The sequence below is a fragment of the Camelus bactrianus genome, chromosome 32 (assembly GCF_048773025.1).
Source record: "Camelus bactrianus isolate YW-2024 breed Bactrian camel chromosome 32, ASM4877302v1, whole genome shotgun sequence".
In the NCBI taxonomy this organism is placed as follows: domain Eukaryota; kingdom Metazoa; phylum Chordata; class Mammalia; order Artiodactyla; family Camelidae; genus Camelus; species Camelus bactrianus.
Window position 1 is genome coordinate 7,496,141 of NC_133570.1, and position 20,063 is coordinate 7,516,203.

Here is a 20,063-nt window from a genome sequence, read left to right on the forward strand (position 1 = left end):
GTCCCCCTGCCACCCTCTGCCTTTCCCTGCACTGTCTCCTGGCCTGGCCTTGGGAAAGGAGGGTCACTTGGAGTCAGGCCTGGGATAGAATGCCACCTCTGCCGCTTGCTGCCTGGATGATGAAGGGCAAGTGGCTCTTCCTTACTGAACCTCCCTCTTTTCATCTGTGAAATGGGTTGGGTAAGAACACCAACAGCCTCATGGGGGCTGTGAAGCTGGATTGAGATAACATTGAACAAAACGCAGCTTTGTTTTGCTTTCCAATGTCTTCATAAATCCTAGTTCCTGGGGAAATCTATGCCTGCCCTAGGATGAAGAATCGACTTTTCTGTGCATGGCTTTTCTGCTCACTCTTAGCTAAAAGACATCCCTATGGTCATCCAGTCCCAAATATAGTCTTACTTCAGTATTTAGAATTCAGTATTAGTCCAGCCCCAAAATGGCAACCAGAATTCCAAACTTCATCTTTGAATTCCTGTCAAGTCTTCCCCTCCCTCAGCTTAGGCTGGCAGTGGGTACACAGCTGTCCTGATCATATCTTTGTAACCACTTACCTGGGTGACCCCAGCAGCTGTTTGCTTCCTGTCCTTGGTGTTCTCAGGCTGTTGCCACATGGCAGCCAGAGGGACCCTTACAAAGTCGGTTGTCTCCACCCATACTTTTAAATTGCTGCCCACTCTCTTAGGATAAAGACTTTTCCATCAGTCTGGACCCTACTTCCTTTCCCTCTTTGTCTAGATCAGGGTTTCTCAATGTCACCACACATGCCCTTAGAACTTTCTTTCTCTCAGGTCTCAGAGAACACCTACAAAGGAGGAATAGCAGACACAAGGCACATGTCATGCATACACCACTCCCTAATGCACTACCGGTGGCAGACATTGCTAATCAATCACAGCATTCTCTCTTACTGAGCCGGGATGGCCATGCATGAATGGAGTTGTCAGGGAAGATGAGCTGACACCCTTGACCTCTTTCACATGGTTGAAGGTGGGGGATAAAGAGTGATGTCATCAGTACCTTTGACATTTGGGGCCAGATAATTCTTTGTTGCTGGGAGCTGACCTGTACACTGGGGGATGTTGAGAAGCACCCCTGGCCTCTTCCCATTAGATGCCACCATGTCATGTCAAAGATGTTGCCAGACATTGCAGCATGTCCCCTGGTGCAGGGGAGTGAGGCACAAAATTGTCTCCATTAGAGAACCACTGGTCTGTTCATTCTTCCCTCACTCCTCAGATGAAGGTCTCCAGCACTGGTTTCCTCTCTCCCTCACTTACTACCGTCGCATTTCACGCTTCTTTGTCTGATTGTTTGATGAGCATCTGACTCCCTGCTTGGGCTGTACCTCCACAGGGTGGAGATAGTGCCCATCTTGCTCACCATCTTCCCCCAGCACCCAGCACGTAGTAGGCATTCAATCAGCATTTGTTGAATGACTGAATGATGCTTGATTGCAGCATTCACTGCATCTGCTTATCATTTTGTGAGTCTGTCTCTGCCTCTAGAACCTTCAAGGCAGAGGCCAGGATTCATTCATCTTTCCAGGGCCTTCAGTCCTGGCACACAGTAGGTGATCGCTATAGACTTATTCCATGGAACTGAATTCAAAAGGGACTGCGGATGGTCCTGGAGTGAGTCCAGATCATACATGTAAAAGGCCTGGGCAAACTTCCTATGCAATATCTCTGGGAGCTGAAGTCAGGGGTCTTGACACCCACCCCTACCTGTCCAAGGTTTCTGGCTAGCTGGGTTCCTCTGGCTGACTAAGAGAGCATCACAGTAACAGGTATCAGGGGCAATCTTCTTGAGTTGGGTGAGGACATCACTCTTTATCCCTCATCACCATCTATGTCAGAGAGGTTAAAGATCTCCCCTACTAACTTCAATTGAGCATGGCCATCCTGGCTCAATAGGAAAGAGTACTGTGATTGATTAGCAATGTCTGCCATGGGTGCTGGATGAGGGGAGTGGTGTGTGTATGCCATGCGCCATGGAATCCTTTGTAGGTACCCTCTGAGATCTGAGACAGAAAGAAGGAACTTGAGTTATGTGTGGTGAGGAGAACAGGAGAGACTCTGGGGGTTGGGACACACAATGCAGCAGTTCTGTTTCCCCAGGTAAAGTCAGAAAGAGGAAGCTAGGTTTGCCCTATTCTCCTGGGTGACTTTGGACAAGGAAACAGGAGCCTGAGGGATTAAGCGGGAGTGTGTGCTAATACTTCAGTATCCTGGCCAGGGGCTAGAGCGTTTTTACAAAGGACAAAAATAGACAGGAGAGACAAGGAAGACAAAGAGGGATGGATCATGGAATCCACTCTGGAATGAAGGTGTGAGGCCAAAAAGAGCCTCTGCAGTGAGTCATGGTTTTACAGGAGGAACAGGCCCCAGGGAAGGGAATGGTTCTGCCTGTACAATGCCCAGAGATTGTCGTCAGGGTGAACGAGTGGGTATTAATACAGATGAAGAAAACCAGGCTGACCTTAATTTTGAACAGAGGGCTGGGACCCTTGGGTTCATGAGGAATGCTTTAGGCTGCAGGTGACAGGAAACCATTAGCAGGAGCTTAAACCAGTCGGGGACTGTTTTTCTCTTGTAACAAAGAGTTTGGGAATAGGTAGTTGCAGGGTTGTTCAGGAGCTGGACTCTCAGGATTGTGATGTTCTTTCTGTGATTCTGTAACTTTCCTGTCTTGTTCCCAAGACGGCAGCGACAGAGCCAGGTAGCCTCTCTACTTATCAGGGAAGCAGTATCACTGGGAGACGCTATACATGTCATTGACCAGAACAAGCTAAAATACCCACGTCTACTGGCCTACTTTCTTTGAGATCAAAAGTTCTTTGGCCAAATCTTGAGCATAGAGTTCTGTTAGCAAGAAAAAAGATGGCAAATGGATCTGGGGTAAGCAAGGAAGAGTGTCTGCTCCCCACCGCTTCCAATAATAGCTGAAGAAAATTTTCCCTAAATATATAGTGGAATATACAATATTCTGCTACAGAAAGTTTCTATAGCCAGAGAACGAGCCTAGTTAAATACATTTCTTGGTCGCAGAACTTATCAGAGCCTTTAACAATAACAATTAGTATTTTTTGAGGACTGACTAGTTGCCAGGCACTGTACCAATAGCTTTATTTCTATTATCTCATTAAATGCTTATAACAACTCTATGGGACTAAGAAAGTAGAAACTAAAGAAGAGGGAAGAGTGAGGACTTGAACCCAGGAGTCTGATCCTAGACCACTGTGCTGTGCTGTATCCTGCAGAGCAAACATTTACTAAAATGGGCAGATTATTCCTCTCTGGGGAAGTACGTTGCCAAGGTTGAAAGGCTGGAAATTTCCTCCCCTCTCAATTGCCCCTGGCTCCTGGCAGCAGAAGTCAAATTTAAATATCACGTTCTGGTGTGGATTTCCCAAAATTGAAGTCTACCCTGTTACTCTTCTTCACGACACTCTGTTCTCTTTCAAAGCACTCACCACAGTTTTAAATTAGATATTTGAATTTATTTATGGGTTAAGCATCTGTCTCCTCCCTAGAATACCAACTCCACGATGGCTGCGATTTTGGTCTTTGTCTCTGCCGTGTCCCCGGCCTCTAGAGCCATGCCTGGCTAACAGTCACTGCTCCATAAAAGTGCTGAGTCAGAAAACAAACTTGACCAATCCATCTCCTCTTTCTGGAACTCAACTTGCACATTTGTTACAAGTCTAGGTAAAAACTGGGTTTGAAGTTCTTTTGTGCGATGGGTTGGATAAAAAGAATACAGGCTAAACAGAAGACCTGAGAAAAACCCTGGAGTTGAACTGACCCCAGGGAAGCCAGAAGTTCCAAAAAATATCTCTGGAGAGTTGACTTTGAATTGTGGCTGATACCAGTCAGGGTCAGTCTCGGCCAAATTTCTCATCAGGAGCAACCCTTCCTCTGTGAGGTGAGCTCTGTCTGAATCAGGACCCCTCAGGACCCCACAGCTGAGAGGATGGGCCCCATTTCCTTCTCAGCCCATTTTCCAGCCTGAAAAGGCCTCCACAGACCTCTCTGGGGTTGCTCAGAGGATAACATGGGGGCCTCACCCCCAGGAACCCTTCCAAATTCCCGGGTTTAATCATTTTTCAAGTGTATCTGGGGCCACAGGTGAGCACTGCAGTTCTCCAAACCTCCCAGCAGGGGGCGGTGCTATGTTAGGGCTCAGCCCAGCTACGTCTGCTCGCTGGCAACCGAAGGGAGTAGGAATCTGGAAAGGGAGAGGGACATCTTTTCTCCCACCTGTCCCTCACCAAGCCAGCCAGATCTATCTCCCATGACACTTCTGAAAACCAGAAGGGTGAGGATGAAAGTCTTCGTGAAGGAAAACCATTTGCTTGTTTATATTTCATTTGTTCGTTCTTCAAATATTTGTCAAGTTCCTACACTGCTCCAAGCCCTGTCCTAGGCTCTGGGAATCAACAGGGAACAAAACAGACAAAAATTCTTGACCTCCTGGAGCTGACCTTTTGGTTAAGGGAGTGGGGAGAGATCATAGATGATAAATGTGATAAATAAGCAAATTACAAATCTATTAGATGTTGTTAAGTTCTTCTACGAAATAAAAGAGGGAAATATAGCATATTGAGAGGGAAAGAGGGGGGAGCAATTTAAAATAAAATGATCGGGGAGGCTCCTGGAGAAAATGACATCTGAGCAAAGACATGAAGAAATGGAAGCTATCTGGGGAAGAATATTCCAGGCAGAGGGAACTGCCAGGGCAGAGGCCGTGGGGTGGGATCGAGCCGGCATGTTAGTTTTTAATTTTGAAAGTACAAAGTGATATTCACCTGTTGTGGAAAAATTAGATATTGAAAAAGAAAAATGTCAGTTTTAATCCCTCTACCCAGAAATAACAGCTGTTGATATGTTGGTGTATGTTTTTGCGGTCTACTTTTAAGCATGCAAAATGTCCAAAACAACATGTATGTTCTTTTTTTTTCCCCACAAAATGGGGGTCATTCCACACATATAGTTTCATAACCACGTATTTGCTTAGTAATACAACCAGAAGATCATTCTGTGTCAATAAATATTGATCCACATCATTATTGTAACAGCTGTAGGATGTCCCACTGTATGGATGTCCCATATTTTATTCAACCATTTCCCCCTGTAACGGGCATTTAGGCTGTTTTCCATCTTTCTCAATTATAAATGGTGATGTAGCCACCATTCTTGTAACATTTTTACACTGTCCAACATCTGATTATGTTGTTACAATGCATTCTACAAGTGGAAATGCTGGACCGAAGGTTATCCACACTTTGAAAGCTTTTATTTGTGAAACCTGGGCGTTTGTTTCTCAAGAGGGCCTTTGGGAGGGTCTCAGGGCGACCCTACAGAGGCTGGAAGGTATGCTGTTTCGTTCAAAATTGCCTTTTCTGAAGAGAAATAAAATCCCTACCAGAGGGCTTGTCTCTAGGGACTGGCCATCTGGGTAGTTTTTATTTTAATTTTCTTCTTTATGCATTTCTATATTAAATTTTTCTATATTGGGCATGCATTGCTCTTTATAGTAATTTTTCTCACAAAAACAATATTTGCCTTTTATAAAAACCGAACACAAGAGAAATCTACAAAGTAGATAGGGAAGGTCTATATTAGCCCAGAAGTTGCCACAATCGATTTTGTGTGTCCAGCTTTTAGACATGGTCCAGCCCAGCCCACCCCACATTTCTGATTTTATCAACCCATCTCTCTTCCCTGTGCCTTCTCTGCTCCAGCCACACTGGCCTTCCTGCTATTCTTCAAATACACCAGACTCATTTGGCCTCAGGGCCTTTGCACCAGCTGTTTTCACTGCTTGGAGACCTTCTCCCAGATCTTCAGAAGCTGGCTCTTTGTTATCTCTTTGTCTCAGCTCAAATGTCCCTCCTGAGAGAGAGGCCCCCTTCTTTCAGTCTGTCACATCGTCTTGCTTTACTTTTTTCTTAGCACTTACCACAGACTGGATAGATCTTGTTTTATTTATTTGCTTCTTTTTTTTTTTTTTTGTCTCGCCTATTAGACAAGAAGCTTCTTATAGATAAGCATTTTTAACTGTCTTATCTACCACTGAGCAGTGACTGGCCTGTAGTCAGTGCTCGATATACATTTATGAATGGGGTTAGATGGAAGATTCTTACACTCAACAACAAAATGACAAATATCCCAATTTAAAAATGGACAAAAGATTTGAATAGACATTTCTCCAGAGAAGGTATACAAATGGCCAAGAAACACATGAAAAGATACTGAATGTCATTAGTCATTAGGAAAATACAAATAGAAACTATAATGAGATATTACTTTGTATTATTAGGATGGCTATAAAGAAAAAAACAGAAAATAAAAGTGTTGGCAAGGATATGGGGAAACTGGAACCCTTGCACATTGCTGGTGGGGATGTAAAATGGTGCAGTTGCTATGGAAAACAGTTTGGCCGTTGCTCAGAAAGTTACACATAGAATTACTACATGACCCAGCAATTCCGCTTCTAGATGTATATCCCAAAAAATTGAAAACAGGTCCTCTAGCAAAATCTAGTACATAAATGTTCACGGCAGCTCTATTCACAGATGCCAAAAGCTGGAAACAGCCCACATGTCCATCAACTGATAAATGGACAAACAAAATGTGTTAAAACCAGGCAATGGAATATTATTCAGCTATTAAAAAATGAAGTTCTGATACCTGCTACAACACGAATGAACCTTGCAAACGTGATGCTAATGAAAGAAACCAGACCCAAAAGGCCACATGTTGTATGATTCCTTTTATACGAATTATCCAGAATAAATTAATCACTAGGATCAGAGAGCGGATTAGTGGTTGTCAGGGGCTGAGGAGGGGGGACTAGCAAGTGCCTGTTCAATGGGTACAGAGTTTCCTTTAGCAGTGATGAAAATGTTTTGGAACTAGATAGAAGTGATGGTTGCACAATATTGTGAATGTACTAAATGCTACTGAATTTTTCACTTTAAAATAGTTCTATGTTTTGTGAATTTTACCTCATTAAAAAAAATATTGCCATAACAATAATCAATCAAATTAAGGTCATGGTACGCATTTTAAAAAATCAAATGGGCCCATTTAAAACATGCCTTCTGTTCTCGCTTTCTCCACTTATTATTTTTTAGATTGTCCTCTAAGTCTGCTTTGTTCTTTGTAATGGCTGCAGAGATTTCCACTGTGCGAAAGTCACATGAATTGTTTATTCGGTCCCCTGTGGATGGAAGCCTGTTGTTCTGCCATTATAAACAACGATACATGGAACATCTCCAGGCTCTAGTCTGTGGCCTCCTTGAGGGCAGGATCATACTGAGCAGGGCTGGGAGGGTGTGCCACTGTCAGCAGAACCCCTCTCTGCATCCTCCGTGTGCCTCGCACAGTGCTTCACTTTAGGGCTTGCTCAGGAAGGAAGGACAAAAGGAAGAAACAAACCAGAGGAAGGCATGAGATGGGCAGCGAGGAGAAAGAGGAAGGGCAGAGCGGAATGTGGTCTCAGCAGGGGCTTGGGAGACAGGCAGCCGAGTCTTCAGCCCACTCTCTACCGCCTCCTAGCTGCAAGATATGGGCAGTTCACCCAACCTCTGGGAGCCTCTGTTTCCTCATTTGTCAAGTAGGTAGTCAGTCCCCACCTCATGGCGTGGGGAAGATTAGTTGACTGAGATCTGCAAGTGTACCTCACAGGGCTGGGCACATAAGAGGTTCTCAGGAAGTAGCAGCGAAAATAATTCTTGTTGGTATTATTTCTATCATTATTGCTATTTCACCTCTATGAGTAGCAAGAAAGAAGGTCAGTGTGCCCATTTTACAGGTAAAGAAGTTGAAGGAAGAGACCACGAGGTGGTTTGCATAACTCATAACTCACACGTGACAGGTAAGAACTTGTCCTGAGATGCACCACGTTCTCTGGCTCCCTGACCCAAGCTTCTCCTGCGGCAGCCTTGATGAGTAACTCCGGATGTCCAGGATGGGAACTGCCAGCTTTCCCAGGGCGCCAGCATTCCAGTATCCAGAGAACAGAGAACCAGACTCTGCTCAGAGAAAGTTGGCATCTAGGGACCATGATTTGACTGTCTCTACTCAGGACTGTCATGTGCCACCAGCTTGAGGCTCGAGGAAGCAGAAGAAAGCAGTGAATCAGGTGTGCCAGCAGGAGCCCGAAGCCACAGAGAGGCCAGGCAAGGGGCCGTGCATGAGACCCTGGGTGCTCAGGAACTTTGCCGCACTTGCCAGATGACGGAGGACTTGAGGAGTGGCAGTGAGTGAGCTGTGTGGAAGGGCGTCCGTGTATCCAGGACTCTCCTACAAGGAGACTCCCAGGCAAGGCGACTTTGACTGAGACATCCTTAGGGTCTGCCAAGACCTCAGCAGATGTTTCATGATGTGTTTTGAGATCCGCGGATGAGAACAGTGGGATTCATACCAGCATCTTCAGTTTCCAGCCAGGACCACATCTGTGCTTTTCTGTAGCTATGAAAAAAAGGTCTTTCTGAAATTTTTGGATAGAAGTAATATATGCTCATAGCCAAAAAAAAAAAAAAAAAGTTAGAAAATGCAGACAAGTATAAGAGGAAAAAATTATCTGGAGTTTCCCCAGCCAGAAATGAGCACGGTTAACATTTCTTCTAGACTTCTAATGTATTCAGACACATGCATTCCCCACCCCCATGCTAAACATATTGCTTCTTATTCTGCATTTTTTACACTTAAAATATGTCATGAACACCTCTGCATGTCAATAAATATAGCAGAATGTCATCTTTTTTAAATGTTGCACAGTAGTCCACGGATGTACCAGCATTTATGTACAGCTACCCCTCTTCATGGACCTCTAATTTTTGTCTGTTTATAAGCCATTCTGTATCGCCATCTTTGTATCTTACCTGACTGCTTCTTTAGAATTAATTCCCAGTAGTGCAATTGTAGGGTACTTTTTAAAAAGATTTGATGCGTAGAACCAAATTGCCTTCCAGAAAGATGCTAATTTACACACTCACCAGCTGTATATGATATTATCCCATATACTCCCTAAAAACTGCTTACTTGAGAGATTGAATGTATTTCCAAAGTGCTTTTTGGCCACTTTTTGTTTCTCCTCTCCTCTCCATCCTTCTCATTTTGCATTACGTGTTTCTATCATTTTCCCATGTTAAAAAAAAAAAACTGGCAATATATTGCAATTATTTTTGCAAATAAATTAAATATTTTTCCAGTTTTCTATTTGTCTTGAAGTTATTTTATTTCATTTTTACTGTGGTAAAATACACATTACATAAAATTTACCATTTTAACCATCTTGAACTGTACAGTTCAGCAGCATTAAGTACATTCACATTGTTGTGCAACCATCTCCACCATCCATCTCCAAAACTTTTTCATCATCCCACATTGAAACTCTGTGCCCATTAAACACTGTCTCCTATTTTTGCTATGCCCCTCCACCAGTCCCTCGTAACTTCTATTCTTCTTTGTGTCTCTATGAATTTTGCTATTCTTGGAACCTCATATAAGTGGAATCATACAATATTTGTCCTTTTGTGACTAGATTATTTCACTTTGATGTCATCAAGGTTTATGCATCTTGTAACCTGTGTCAGAATTTCTCTCCTTTTTTGGGGTGGGGGTGGGGGCAGGTAATTAGGTTTATTTATTCATTTATTTATTTCAGAGGAGGTACTGGGGATTGAACCCAGGACCTCGTGCATGCTAAGCATGTGCTCTGCCACTTGAGCTATACCCCCTCCAAGAATTTCCCTCCTTTTTAAAGGTGGCTACTACTTCACCTTATGCCTATACCACATTTTGTTTATCCATTCGCCCATCAATGAACACTTGAGCTGTTTCAACCTTTTGGCTATTGTGAATAATGCTGCTGTGAACATGGTGCACAAATGTATCTGTTTGAGTCCCTCATTTTAATTCTTCCGTGTATATACCCAGAAATGAATATCCTTAACTATTAACTTTGCCTTTTAATTTTGCTTATGACTTCTTTTTTTCACTTGCAGAAGTTTGACATTTTAAAATATTCTTCTGTCAATCTTTCTCTTATTGCTTTGGCTCTAGGGTCCTTTCTATACTGTTTTAAAATAACTCTAGGTGAGGGCCTTATGTATTCATTACTGTGTAACAGACTTAGTGGCCTGGAAAAACGATAATCATTTATTTTGCTCATGAGTCAGCAATTTGGACAAGACTCAGAGGGGTCGGCTGGTCTCTGCTCCCTGGGGCTTCAGCTGGGGCAGCTTAACTGGAGATAGAAAGGTCCAGTCCAAAGGTGGTTCACTCATAGGGGTGTCTTGGTGCTGACTGTTGGCTAGGGTTCCAGCCAGGGCCCTAGACTCTCCACGGGGGCCTCTTCAGAGGCTCCTTGGGCTTCCTCACAGCATGGTGGCTGGATTTCAAGAGTGAGCATGCCAAGAAATCAAGGCAGAAGTATCTGGTATTTTTGTGACTTACCCTCAGAAGTGTCATCTTTGCTGTGCTCCATTGGTTAGGGCAGCCATAAAGGCCAGCCCAAGCTCTAGGGGATGGGATATAGATTCCACCTCTCGACCGAGGAGTTGCAAAGCTCTGGAGGAGCACACAGGCTCGGAAATACTGTTGCAGCCATTTGGGGAAAATATAATCTTCCAAGTCTGCTCTCTGGCCAACAACATCCCTCCCACATACAAAATGCACCCTTCCAAGACCTCCCGAAGTATCATCCCATTACAGGATCAGGCTCGATACCAAGACCCAGGGTCTTATTATCTAGTTAGGTCCAGGTCCAGGTCCAGGTGAGGCGCCTCAGTTACAATGCCCTGGATATAGCTCCTTGAGTACCTTTCCTCTTGACCTGAAGACCTGTGAAGAGCGAGGGTTCTGCCTCTTATACTCAACACACAGTGGGGGCACAGGTGTAGGACGATTGATGTAGACATTCCCATTCAAAGAAGGAGAAAATGGGAGGCATACAGTAATCCCAGGGCCAGAGCAGTTCTGAATCCAGCTGGGCAGATGTAGGTAAATGTTGCCAATTCCTTGATGGGAAACCAGTATTGCGCCCTGGGTATGATTCTGAGCTGTCCTTCTTTTCCCAAAAAATATAGTCGTCGTTTGCGGTTAAGTGATTTTCTCAGCTTGCTTCCTACCTGTAGAAGTTTGGTGATTCAAAGGCCTCATTTCATGGTGTACTGTCTCTGTTCCTTTTAATCCCAGCAGGCACTGCTTCCACTAGCACAATTCTATTAAAAAAAGAAAAAAAAGAAAAAACTGTGGGTTTTCTATGAATCTTATTGAGATTCATGCCATTAAAGAAAAGCCAAAATAACAAATCTCTTCAAGATGAGAACTTTTCTACCTTGGGCTTCCATTGAGGCTACTGTGGAAGAATGCCTTTAAAATTCTTAGAAGTCTTGTTGTACAATGGGAAGCATCTGTGAGTCATGGCCTTTAGATTGTTAGAGGGGCTTTTGTCTACTTGAAAGTACTGTAAAGCACTGCCTTATATCTTTCTGGTATCTTAACAAAGGAACTTATATTTCCATCTGGTTTGATATTTGATCTGAGGCCCACTCCTTCCTTCTTTTTCTTTTCTTTTCTTTGTTTTTCTTTTCTTCTCTTCTCTTCCCTCTTCTTTCTTTCTTCCTTCCTTCCTTCCTTCCTTTCTTTCTTTCCCTTCCTTCATTCCTTCCTTTCATATTCTGAGGTTTCAATGGACATGAATTTTTGAGGGTCACTATTCAACCCAGTACAGTCATTCTTTTGAATTTAGACACTCTAATAGGTATATAGTGGTGTCTTGCTATGGTTTTAATTTGCATTTTCCTAACAACCAGTGATGCTGAGCATCTGTTCTCACTCTTATTTTCCATCTGTATCCCTTTGGTGAAGTGTATGTTCAAATCTTTTGCCCATTTAAAAAACTGATTTATTTTCTTATTATTGAGTTCTTTATATGTTGTGGATACAAGTTGTTTATCAGATATGACTTACAAACATGTTCTCCCAGTCTGTGGCTTGTGTTTTCATTCTCAACAGTATTATTCAAAGAGCAGAAGTTTTAAATCTTGATGAAGTGCAATTTACCAATTTTTAAAAACAGCTTATGCTTTTGGTGCTGTATCTGAGTAATCTTTGCTTAATTCAAGGTCACAAAAATTTCCTCTTTTTTTCAGGAAGTTTTATAGTTTTGTATTTAGGTCTGTGAACCATTTTGAGTTAATGTTTTTATAGGAGATGAGGATGTCTGTTCTCACCATTTCTGTTCAACATTATACTGGAGGTTATAGCTACTTTGATAAGGCAAGGAAAAGAAATAAAGAACATTAAATTGGAAAAAGAAGAATTAAAATTTGCAGATGACATTTAGAAAAATCTGATGGAATCTTCAAAAAGCTGCTAGAACTAGTAAGTGAGTTTAGCAATGTTGCAGGATACAAGATGATTATACAAAAATCAATTGCATTGCTATATACAGGCAATGAACAACTGGAAGTTTGGAGTTTAAAAAAATACCATTTATAATAGCATCAAAATTAGAAATATTTAGGGATAAATCTGATAAAAAGATGTGCAAGACTTGTAGACTAAAAATCTGAAAACACTGATGAGGGAAATTAAAGAAGACCTAAATATGTGGAGAGATATAGCTTGTTCCTGGATCAGAAGACTCAGTATTGTTGACATGTCAGTTCTTCTCAAACTGAACATAGATTTAATGCAACCCTGATCAAAATCCCAGCAGGCTTTTTGTAGGAATCAACAAGCTGAGCCTAAAATTCATATGGAAATACAAAGGACCTAAAATAGCCAAAACAACTTTGAAAAATAATAACAAAGTTGGAGAACTAACACTACCTGATTTCAAGGCTTATTATAAAACTACAACGTTCAAGACAGTGTGGTGTTGGTGTAAAGGTAGGCAAAATAGATCAATGAGACCAAACAGAGTCCAGGAATAGGTCCACACATAAATGGACAACTGATTTTTTTACAAAGCTGCAGGCAGTTCAGTGAAGAACAGACAGTTTTTTTTTCCATTCTAAATTGGGTTGTTTATTTTATAATAAAGTTGAATTTCTTTTTAAGATTGAGTTCTGATAGTTTTTTTTTTAAGCTACTTATCCTGGATACCAGTCCTTCATATGATAGTTTTTTTTTTAAGCTACTTATCCTGGATACCAGTCCTTCATATGATACATATTTTACAGATATTTTCTCCCCATCTATAACTTCTTGGCTTTTCATTTTCCTAATGGTGTCTTTGGAAGAGCAGAAGTTTTAAATTTTGAAGTTCTATCTATCAGCTTGCTCTTTACAATTTGTGTTTTTTGTGTCCTGCATTAGAAATCTTTGCTTCACTCAAGTCATAAAGATTTTCTCTGAGTCATCTCCTAGAAGTTTTATAGTTTTAGATTTTACGTCTAGGTCTGTGATCCATTTCAAGTTAATTTTTGTATAGATAGATATGGGCTGAGGTTCTCTTTTTTGTGTGCATACAGATGTCCAATTGTTCTAGCACTATTTGTTGAAAAAACTATCCTTTCTCTATTGAATTGCCTTTGCACCTTGGTTGAAAATCAATTGACCGTATATGAGTGGCCCTGTTTCTGGGCTTTCTATTCTGTTCCATTGATCTATATGTCTAGCCTTTCACCAGTCCCACACTGTCTTGATTCCTGTAGCTTTATAGTAAGTCTTGAAATCAGGTAATAAGAGCCTGAGGTCTTTTCTCAGTTGGATAATTTTTTGCCATCTGGAGAGGCTGGGAATGAGAAACAGTTCTGTTTGTAAGCCCAGCAGGTCTTGGCTCCTTTATATTTAATAGTTTGTTCTTTACTCAGCCCTCTCCTTTCGCATTTTATCATAGGCAGCAAGAAAAAGCCAGATGACACTCTCAATATTCTGCTGTATCACTGAGCTCATTACACACGTTTCTTCTTTTCCACGTGACTGCAGGTGACAAAATTCCTGCCAGCACATAAGGTTTCCCTTTCCTCTAGTTTCTAATAACATTTTTCTCAACTCCCACAGACATCCTCCTCAAAGCTTCTTAGACTTTTAGTAGCTTCAGGACCCTGGGAGGGTCTCAGAGGGGTGGTTTGGGCTCAGAGCTTCTGGTGCAGCTGCAGTCAAGTGGAGCTGGCTGGCTGCTGGATGCTGACTGGGCATCTCTCTCTCATCATCACGGAGCCCTAGAGCTTCTCCATGTGGCCTCTGTGCCTAGGCTAGTTGGGAGTCATAACATTGCGGTCTCAGGAAATCTAGGCTGCTTGCGTGGAAGCTAAAGGCTCGAGGGTGAGTGTTTCAGCTCACAAGGAAGAAGCTATACCATCTTTTATGACCTAGTCTTGGAAATGACATGTGGATGGAAGCCACTCTCACTATACTGCGTTGATCCAGGCCATCACAAGCTCTCCCAGTTTCAAGGGGAGGAGACACTGAATCCACCTCTCCATACAGGAGTGGCAAGATTCTGGAAGAGCATTTAGCAATAGGAGATATTTTGTGAACATCTTTGAAAAACACAATCTAACATAGAAGGGAAAAACCCCTCATTTATGAAAAATTTTTTTCTTTATGCCAAATGAACCAAAAACCCTCTCATACCCAATAATTATTTAATGCACTTCCTCATTTTGCCTTTCTTGAGGCTTCCTCTGGGGATGTAGGTGTCAAAACCAGTGGGATGCTGGAGATAGCTCATGCTGGCTCATGAAAGCTGCCGGTAAAATTTTCAGGATTGCTGCATGCTGGTTGTTAAACACGCAATTATTTTGAATTACACTGTGGAATCTCTTGAAAAGATTCAATTAAAACAGGTAATAAATGTGTGATGCTCATCACTTCCTAATTATTTTATACATTTTGCTCTTGTCTGTGCTCTCATGGTTAAGTGGTCTATTGTATCTGTATGGTGGAAATACTGTGGAACGGTGTTCCACTGTGCCTCTCTTCCCAACTGTACATTCAATGGCTTTGCAGTGGTAGCTTGAATTTGGCCATTGTGGGAGTATTTACACCATGGAAACTGGCAGTTGCTACAAATCAGGGCTATGTGGTTGACTGTCTAGACCTAATAAAGAGATGAACAAAATGTTGATGATGCAGATTAAACTTTAAATTGTGTTGTGTTGTACCCATTTCATTGTGAATAGTGCTGAATATTGGAAGAACTATTCTCCCAGTATTCAAGAACTATTATTCAAGCAAGCAAAGAAGTTGCTAACATGGTTCACAGATGAGTGAAGTTCTAACCTATGTCCCCATTGTTTCACTTTCTCCTTATTCATTAATGTAAGTGAAAAATCCACCGACATTCACCTGGGAACCACGCTTATGGTTGGGGTGCAACATCGTTTGTCAAATCATGATTCATGTACAATCACAGATGGATGATGGATACAGCTTGGCAAAAATCAATGAAATTTTATTATTTATTATAAAATCTATACAAATCTATATTTGTACTATATTTATAAATCTATACAAAATCTATAGAATCTATATTTTTTACAAATATTGTAAGTAAATTTTCAGCTGTGCTTCCTTTATATTCGTAAAATTCATGATTAAAAAAACTTCTGTACACATACACATGCATACATTATTTTAGAAGAGTTGGTTGTTACCAGCCCACCACTGATCAAATTCTATCATTGAAAGAATGATTGTTTTCAGTTGCTGAGAAGTTAGTGAGTGTCAGAAAATAATAATAGCTAACATTTATTGAGTGCTAGCTGAGGGCCAGGTGCTATTCGAAGTCTTCTATGTGTCGAGAAAGGGGCCAAGACGGTGGAGTGGAAGGACACTGATAGCTCACCCTCCCCCACAAATACACGGACCCACCCAGCCAACCAGAGCACCTGCTGAACTCCAATAGAACATCGCCCTCTTCAAAAGACAAAAGACAAAGACCATGAATCTGGTAGGAGAAAAGGAAAGAAGAAAGAAGAAAAAGCAAAACAGTGTGGGACCAGTCCCATGGGGAGGCAATGGCAAAGGAGGACTGGGGCGGCTGCACTGAGGCAGCCCTGAGGGACTGTAGGGTGCTGCCCGTTGTGGCTGAGAGGGGATACAGAGCAGAACAACCTGGGTCCCCCATAAATTACAAAAAAAAAAAAAAAAAAAAAAAAAGCAAAGCAACACTGCTGGTGTGCCCTGGGGAGAGGGGCGCCATAGCCTTTATCTCCTCAGACCTGCTGCGCCATTACTGGCGCTTCTCGGGAGAAGAGAGGCAGGGCGCAGCCACAGCTGCCATCTCCTCCTGTGCGCAGCGCCCAGGCTGGTGCTGGGCTGAGCCCTGAATCCGTACCTGGGGGCTCTGCAACCTCCCAGGCAGGACTGAGACTTGTTTACAGCCCCAGGCAGATAGGATCTTTCTGCCCTGGTACTTCAGAGAACTTGCGCCACCAAGACAAACAAGGAGCTGAGTTTTGGCACAGAGCAGGGTCTGGCCTGTTCCACCAGCTTCCCCGAGCCCACCTACAGAGCGCGGACCCAAGGCAGCGCGGGCAGCTGCACAAAGCAGCAGAGCAACCGGCGCCAGGAGAGGGCTGGTGGCCACCCGCCTTCGGGCAGGAGCACAGCATCTGACTGTGGCATCATGAGGGGGAGTAACCTGCCCGCCCACCATGTAAGAGCGCAGCAGTGACCCAGTGTTGGGAGGGGGTGCGATCTGCTTGCCAACAGGCACTGGGAGCAGCACAGAGAAGGGCGCCAACAGAGGGCCTCTGGAAACAGCAAGCTGAGTTCACGAAACTGGGGGAAGACAGAAAGACCTCTTGATAAAATCATTAAGAGCACACAGTCTCCATGAGAACACATCCCCTTTTTTTAATCTTTTTTTTATCTGTTCTATTCTCTATTACCTTTTTAATCTTTACTTTTTAAACAATAGTATATGTCTACAGTTTTAATCCCTTTTAAATGTTTCTTTTAAAATATTTTTATTATTATTATTTTTAAAAATCCACCTCATTTCATTTTTATTTCTCTTGATTTTGATCTCCTGTTATTGATCGTGTACAGGTTTCAAATATTGTTTTTTGATCTTTTCTCCTTTTTTTTAAAGGTTTTTTAAAAAGACTTCTCAACTCAATTGCTATTCTGCTTCAACTTGCTCTTCTATTATTGATTATACACTGTTTTCAAACCTTTTTTTTCTCCCTTTTAAAATTCTCTCTCTCTCTCTTTTTTAAGTTTTATTCCTGCATAGGCTTTAGATAGATAAAAAAATAAACTCCTTAAGGACCACAGTAGATAACTGATACTCCATAAGCCACAGTGCAAGAGAGATACAACCAATATGAAGAAGCAGAGGAACCACTCCCAATTAAAAGAGCAAGAGAAATCCCCTGAAAGAACGATCAATGAAATAGACATTGATGGCCTACTAGATCAAGATTTCAAAAAAGGAGTGATCAAAGTACTGAAGGAATTAAAAGAGAGAGTGTTTAGAGATATAAAATATGTCAAAACTGAAATTGAAGCTATAAAGAAGAGCCGAGTAGAACTGGTAAACTCATTGGCTGAGATGAGAGCTGATCTAAAGGCTGTACAAAGCAGGCTAGATAATGCAGAGGAACAAATAAGTGACCTAGAAGACAGGACACCAGAAAGCACCCAGTCAGAACAGCTGAGAGAAAATCAAATAAAAAACAATGAAAACAATATAAGGGACCTCTGGGATAATATAAAGTGTGCCAATTTATGTATAATAGGGGCTCCAGAAGGGGAAGAAAGAACAAAGGGAATTGAAAAGGTATTTGAAGAAATCATGACTGAAAACTTCCCAAACCTAAAGAAGGAATCAGATATCCAAGTACAGGAAGCTCAGAGGGTCCCAAACAGGAAGAACCCAAACAGACCCACACCAAGACATATCAAAATCAAGATGGCCAGAGTCAAGGAAAAAGAAATGATCCTAAAGTCAGCAAGAGAAAAGCAAAGAGTGAGTTACAAGGGAACCCCCATAAGACTCTCAGCTTCTTTCTCTACACAAACACTACAGGCCAGAAGGGAGTGGCAAGATATAGTCAAAGTCCTGAATGAAAAAAAGATGCAGCTTAGGATACTTTATCCAGCAAGGCTATCCTTTAGAATAGAAGGAGAGACAAAGAATTTCACAGACAAGCAAAACTAGAAGAGTTTAGCAATACTAAACCCATGCTAAAAAAATATTGGCGGGTCTACTCTAAATAGAAAAGGAGCAGGATGCTACAAAAATGAGAAACTCATAACTGGAAAGATGATAATGATCATGAATTGCAGATAGAATAAACACAAACTTTGTAAAAGAAGACATCTAAATCATTAAGAGTGGGAGAGGGAAGTAAGACAATATAGAGTATTTTTCTTTTCTTTTTTAAATTTTTTGTTCCAGCAGGATGGGTTTGAGCTTATATTACTATCTGTTTAATACAAACAGTTATAGTAATGGGTTGATAGACTTACAAAAAAGGGTAACCAGAAGCCAAAAACTTACAAGTGAGTCACAAAAACTAAATAAAATCCAAGATAATACAAAGGAAAATTACCAAACCACAAAAGGAAGAATAAAGAAACAGAGGAAATACTAAATCAACTGCAAAAATAAGTTCAAAATGGTAATAAACACATCTATCATTAATTACTGTAAATGTTAATGGACTAAATGCTCCAATCAAAAGACGTAGAGTGGCAGACTGGATAATAAAGCAAGAACCTTTAATATGCTGCATACAAGAGACCCCACTTTAGGGAGAAGGACACATACAGATTGAGAGTGAAAGGATGGAAAAGGATATTCCATACAAATGGAAAAACCAAAAAAGCAGGTGTAGCAGTACTGATTTCAGACAAAATAGACTAAAACAAAGACCATAAAGTAAGTCTTCTATGTGTCATATCTTATTTAATCCTTCCAACAACCATGTGAGGTGGGTACTATTATTATGACTATTTTCAAGATCAAACAAGGCACAGAGAGGTAGAGTGACTTGCCCAAGGTCACACAGATGAGAAATGACAGAATCATGATTTAAAACCACAGAGACTGGATCCAGAGCCTGTGTTCTTAGCCCCTATCCTTTTCTGCTTCTCCAGGGGCAGTATGCTAAGTGCCCTGGGGGTTCATAAAATAATTGTAATGATTCCAATGATAATACCCATAGTACTTTGCACCATGCTCTGTGCTAAGTGATTTCCATGTCTTGTTACCTATCTCCCCAACATTCAATTCCTGCTATTATTTCCATTTTGTAGGAGAGGAAACTGAAACACAGAGATTAAGATGCTGTGGCCAGGAAATTGGTGGGCTGGGACCAGAACCCACCCAAGTCTGTCTGAATGTAGGGCCTCTGCTCTTTCCCCCATGTTTTCAGTCCAGAATCAAGCTGCTCATAGACGATATGTCCCCAGACAGGAAGCTGGAGAGAATGTGTCCTTAATGAGAGCTCAGAACCCCACCTTTGACCTTGACCCTGATCTGGGACTGCACTTCTCTTTGGAACCTCTGCCTGTTGGGGTGAATCTGGAGCAGAGGCCAGGCTTGGCATGAGGGCTTCACAAAACTGAGATTTGATGAGACAGAGCCCTCATTGTAAAGACCGCACAGATCCAGCCAGGGGCCTTCTGTCCTGCTTCTCTAACCGCCTCCACACGAGGAGCAATCGCAGAGGCCAGAGAAGGCAGCCGGGCTGGACCACAGGGAGGAAAGACAGGATCTCAGCTGAGTGGGGAAGGAGGGAAGCAGCGAGGCAGAGAGAGGCACAGGGCTTTATTAATTAATTAAGGGAGGGAAGTAAAGTAGGGCGGAATCCACAGAGGATGCCAGAGCTCCGTCTCAAGTTTATGGGTCATTTTTCTGGTGATGGTTCAGTTGCCCCAAAGAGGATAGTACCTCAGTCTGTTGCCTTTTGACAAGCAAAAGTGGCCCCTGACGCAAAATGGGATGTGCCCCTTCCTGACTTAAAATTGAAAGAACTCCCTCCCTGGATTCCAGGGACTGGCTCTCACCACGTGGAGTGGTCATGGTGGGCTGTTTTAGAGCCACACTGCTGGTTCCAATCTTGACTCTGCTGTGTACCA

General features: G+C 42.2%; 1 protein-coding gene across 1 annotated transcript in view; it reads left to right on the forward strand.

Annotated features, from left to right (window-relative positions):
* CCDC63 (coiled-coil domain containing 63) overlaps positions 1-19,472 on the forward strand; it is an 86,959-nt gene extending 67,487 nt beyond the window's left edge. The window contains exon 13 of the mRNA XM_074356292.1: positions 7,822-19,472. Coding sequence (XP_074212393.1) covers positions 7,822-7,901 — 80 coding nt within the window. The 3' untranslated portion in view covers positions 7,902-19,472. The remainder of the gene's footprint in view (positions 1-7,821) is intronic.
* Positions 19,473-20,063: the final 591 nt, after the last annotated feature.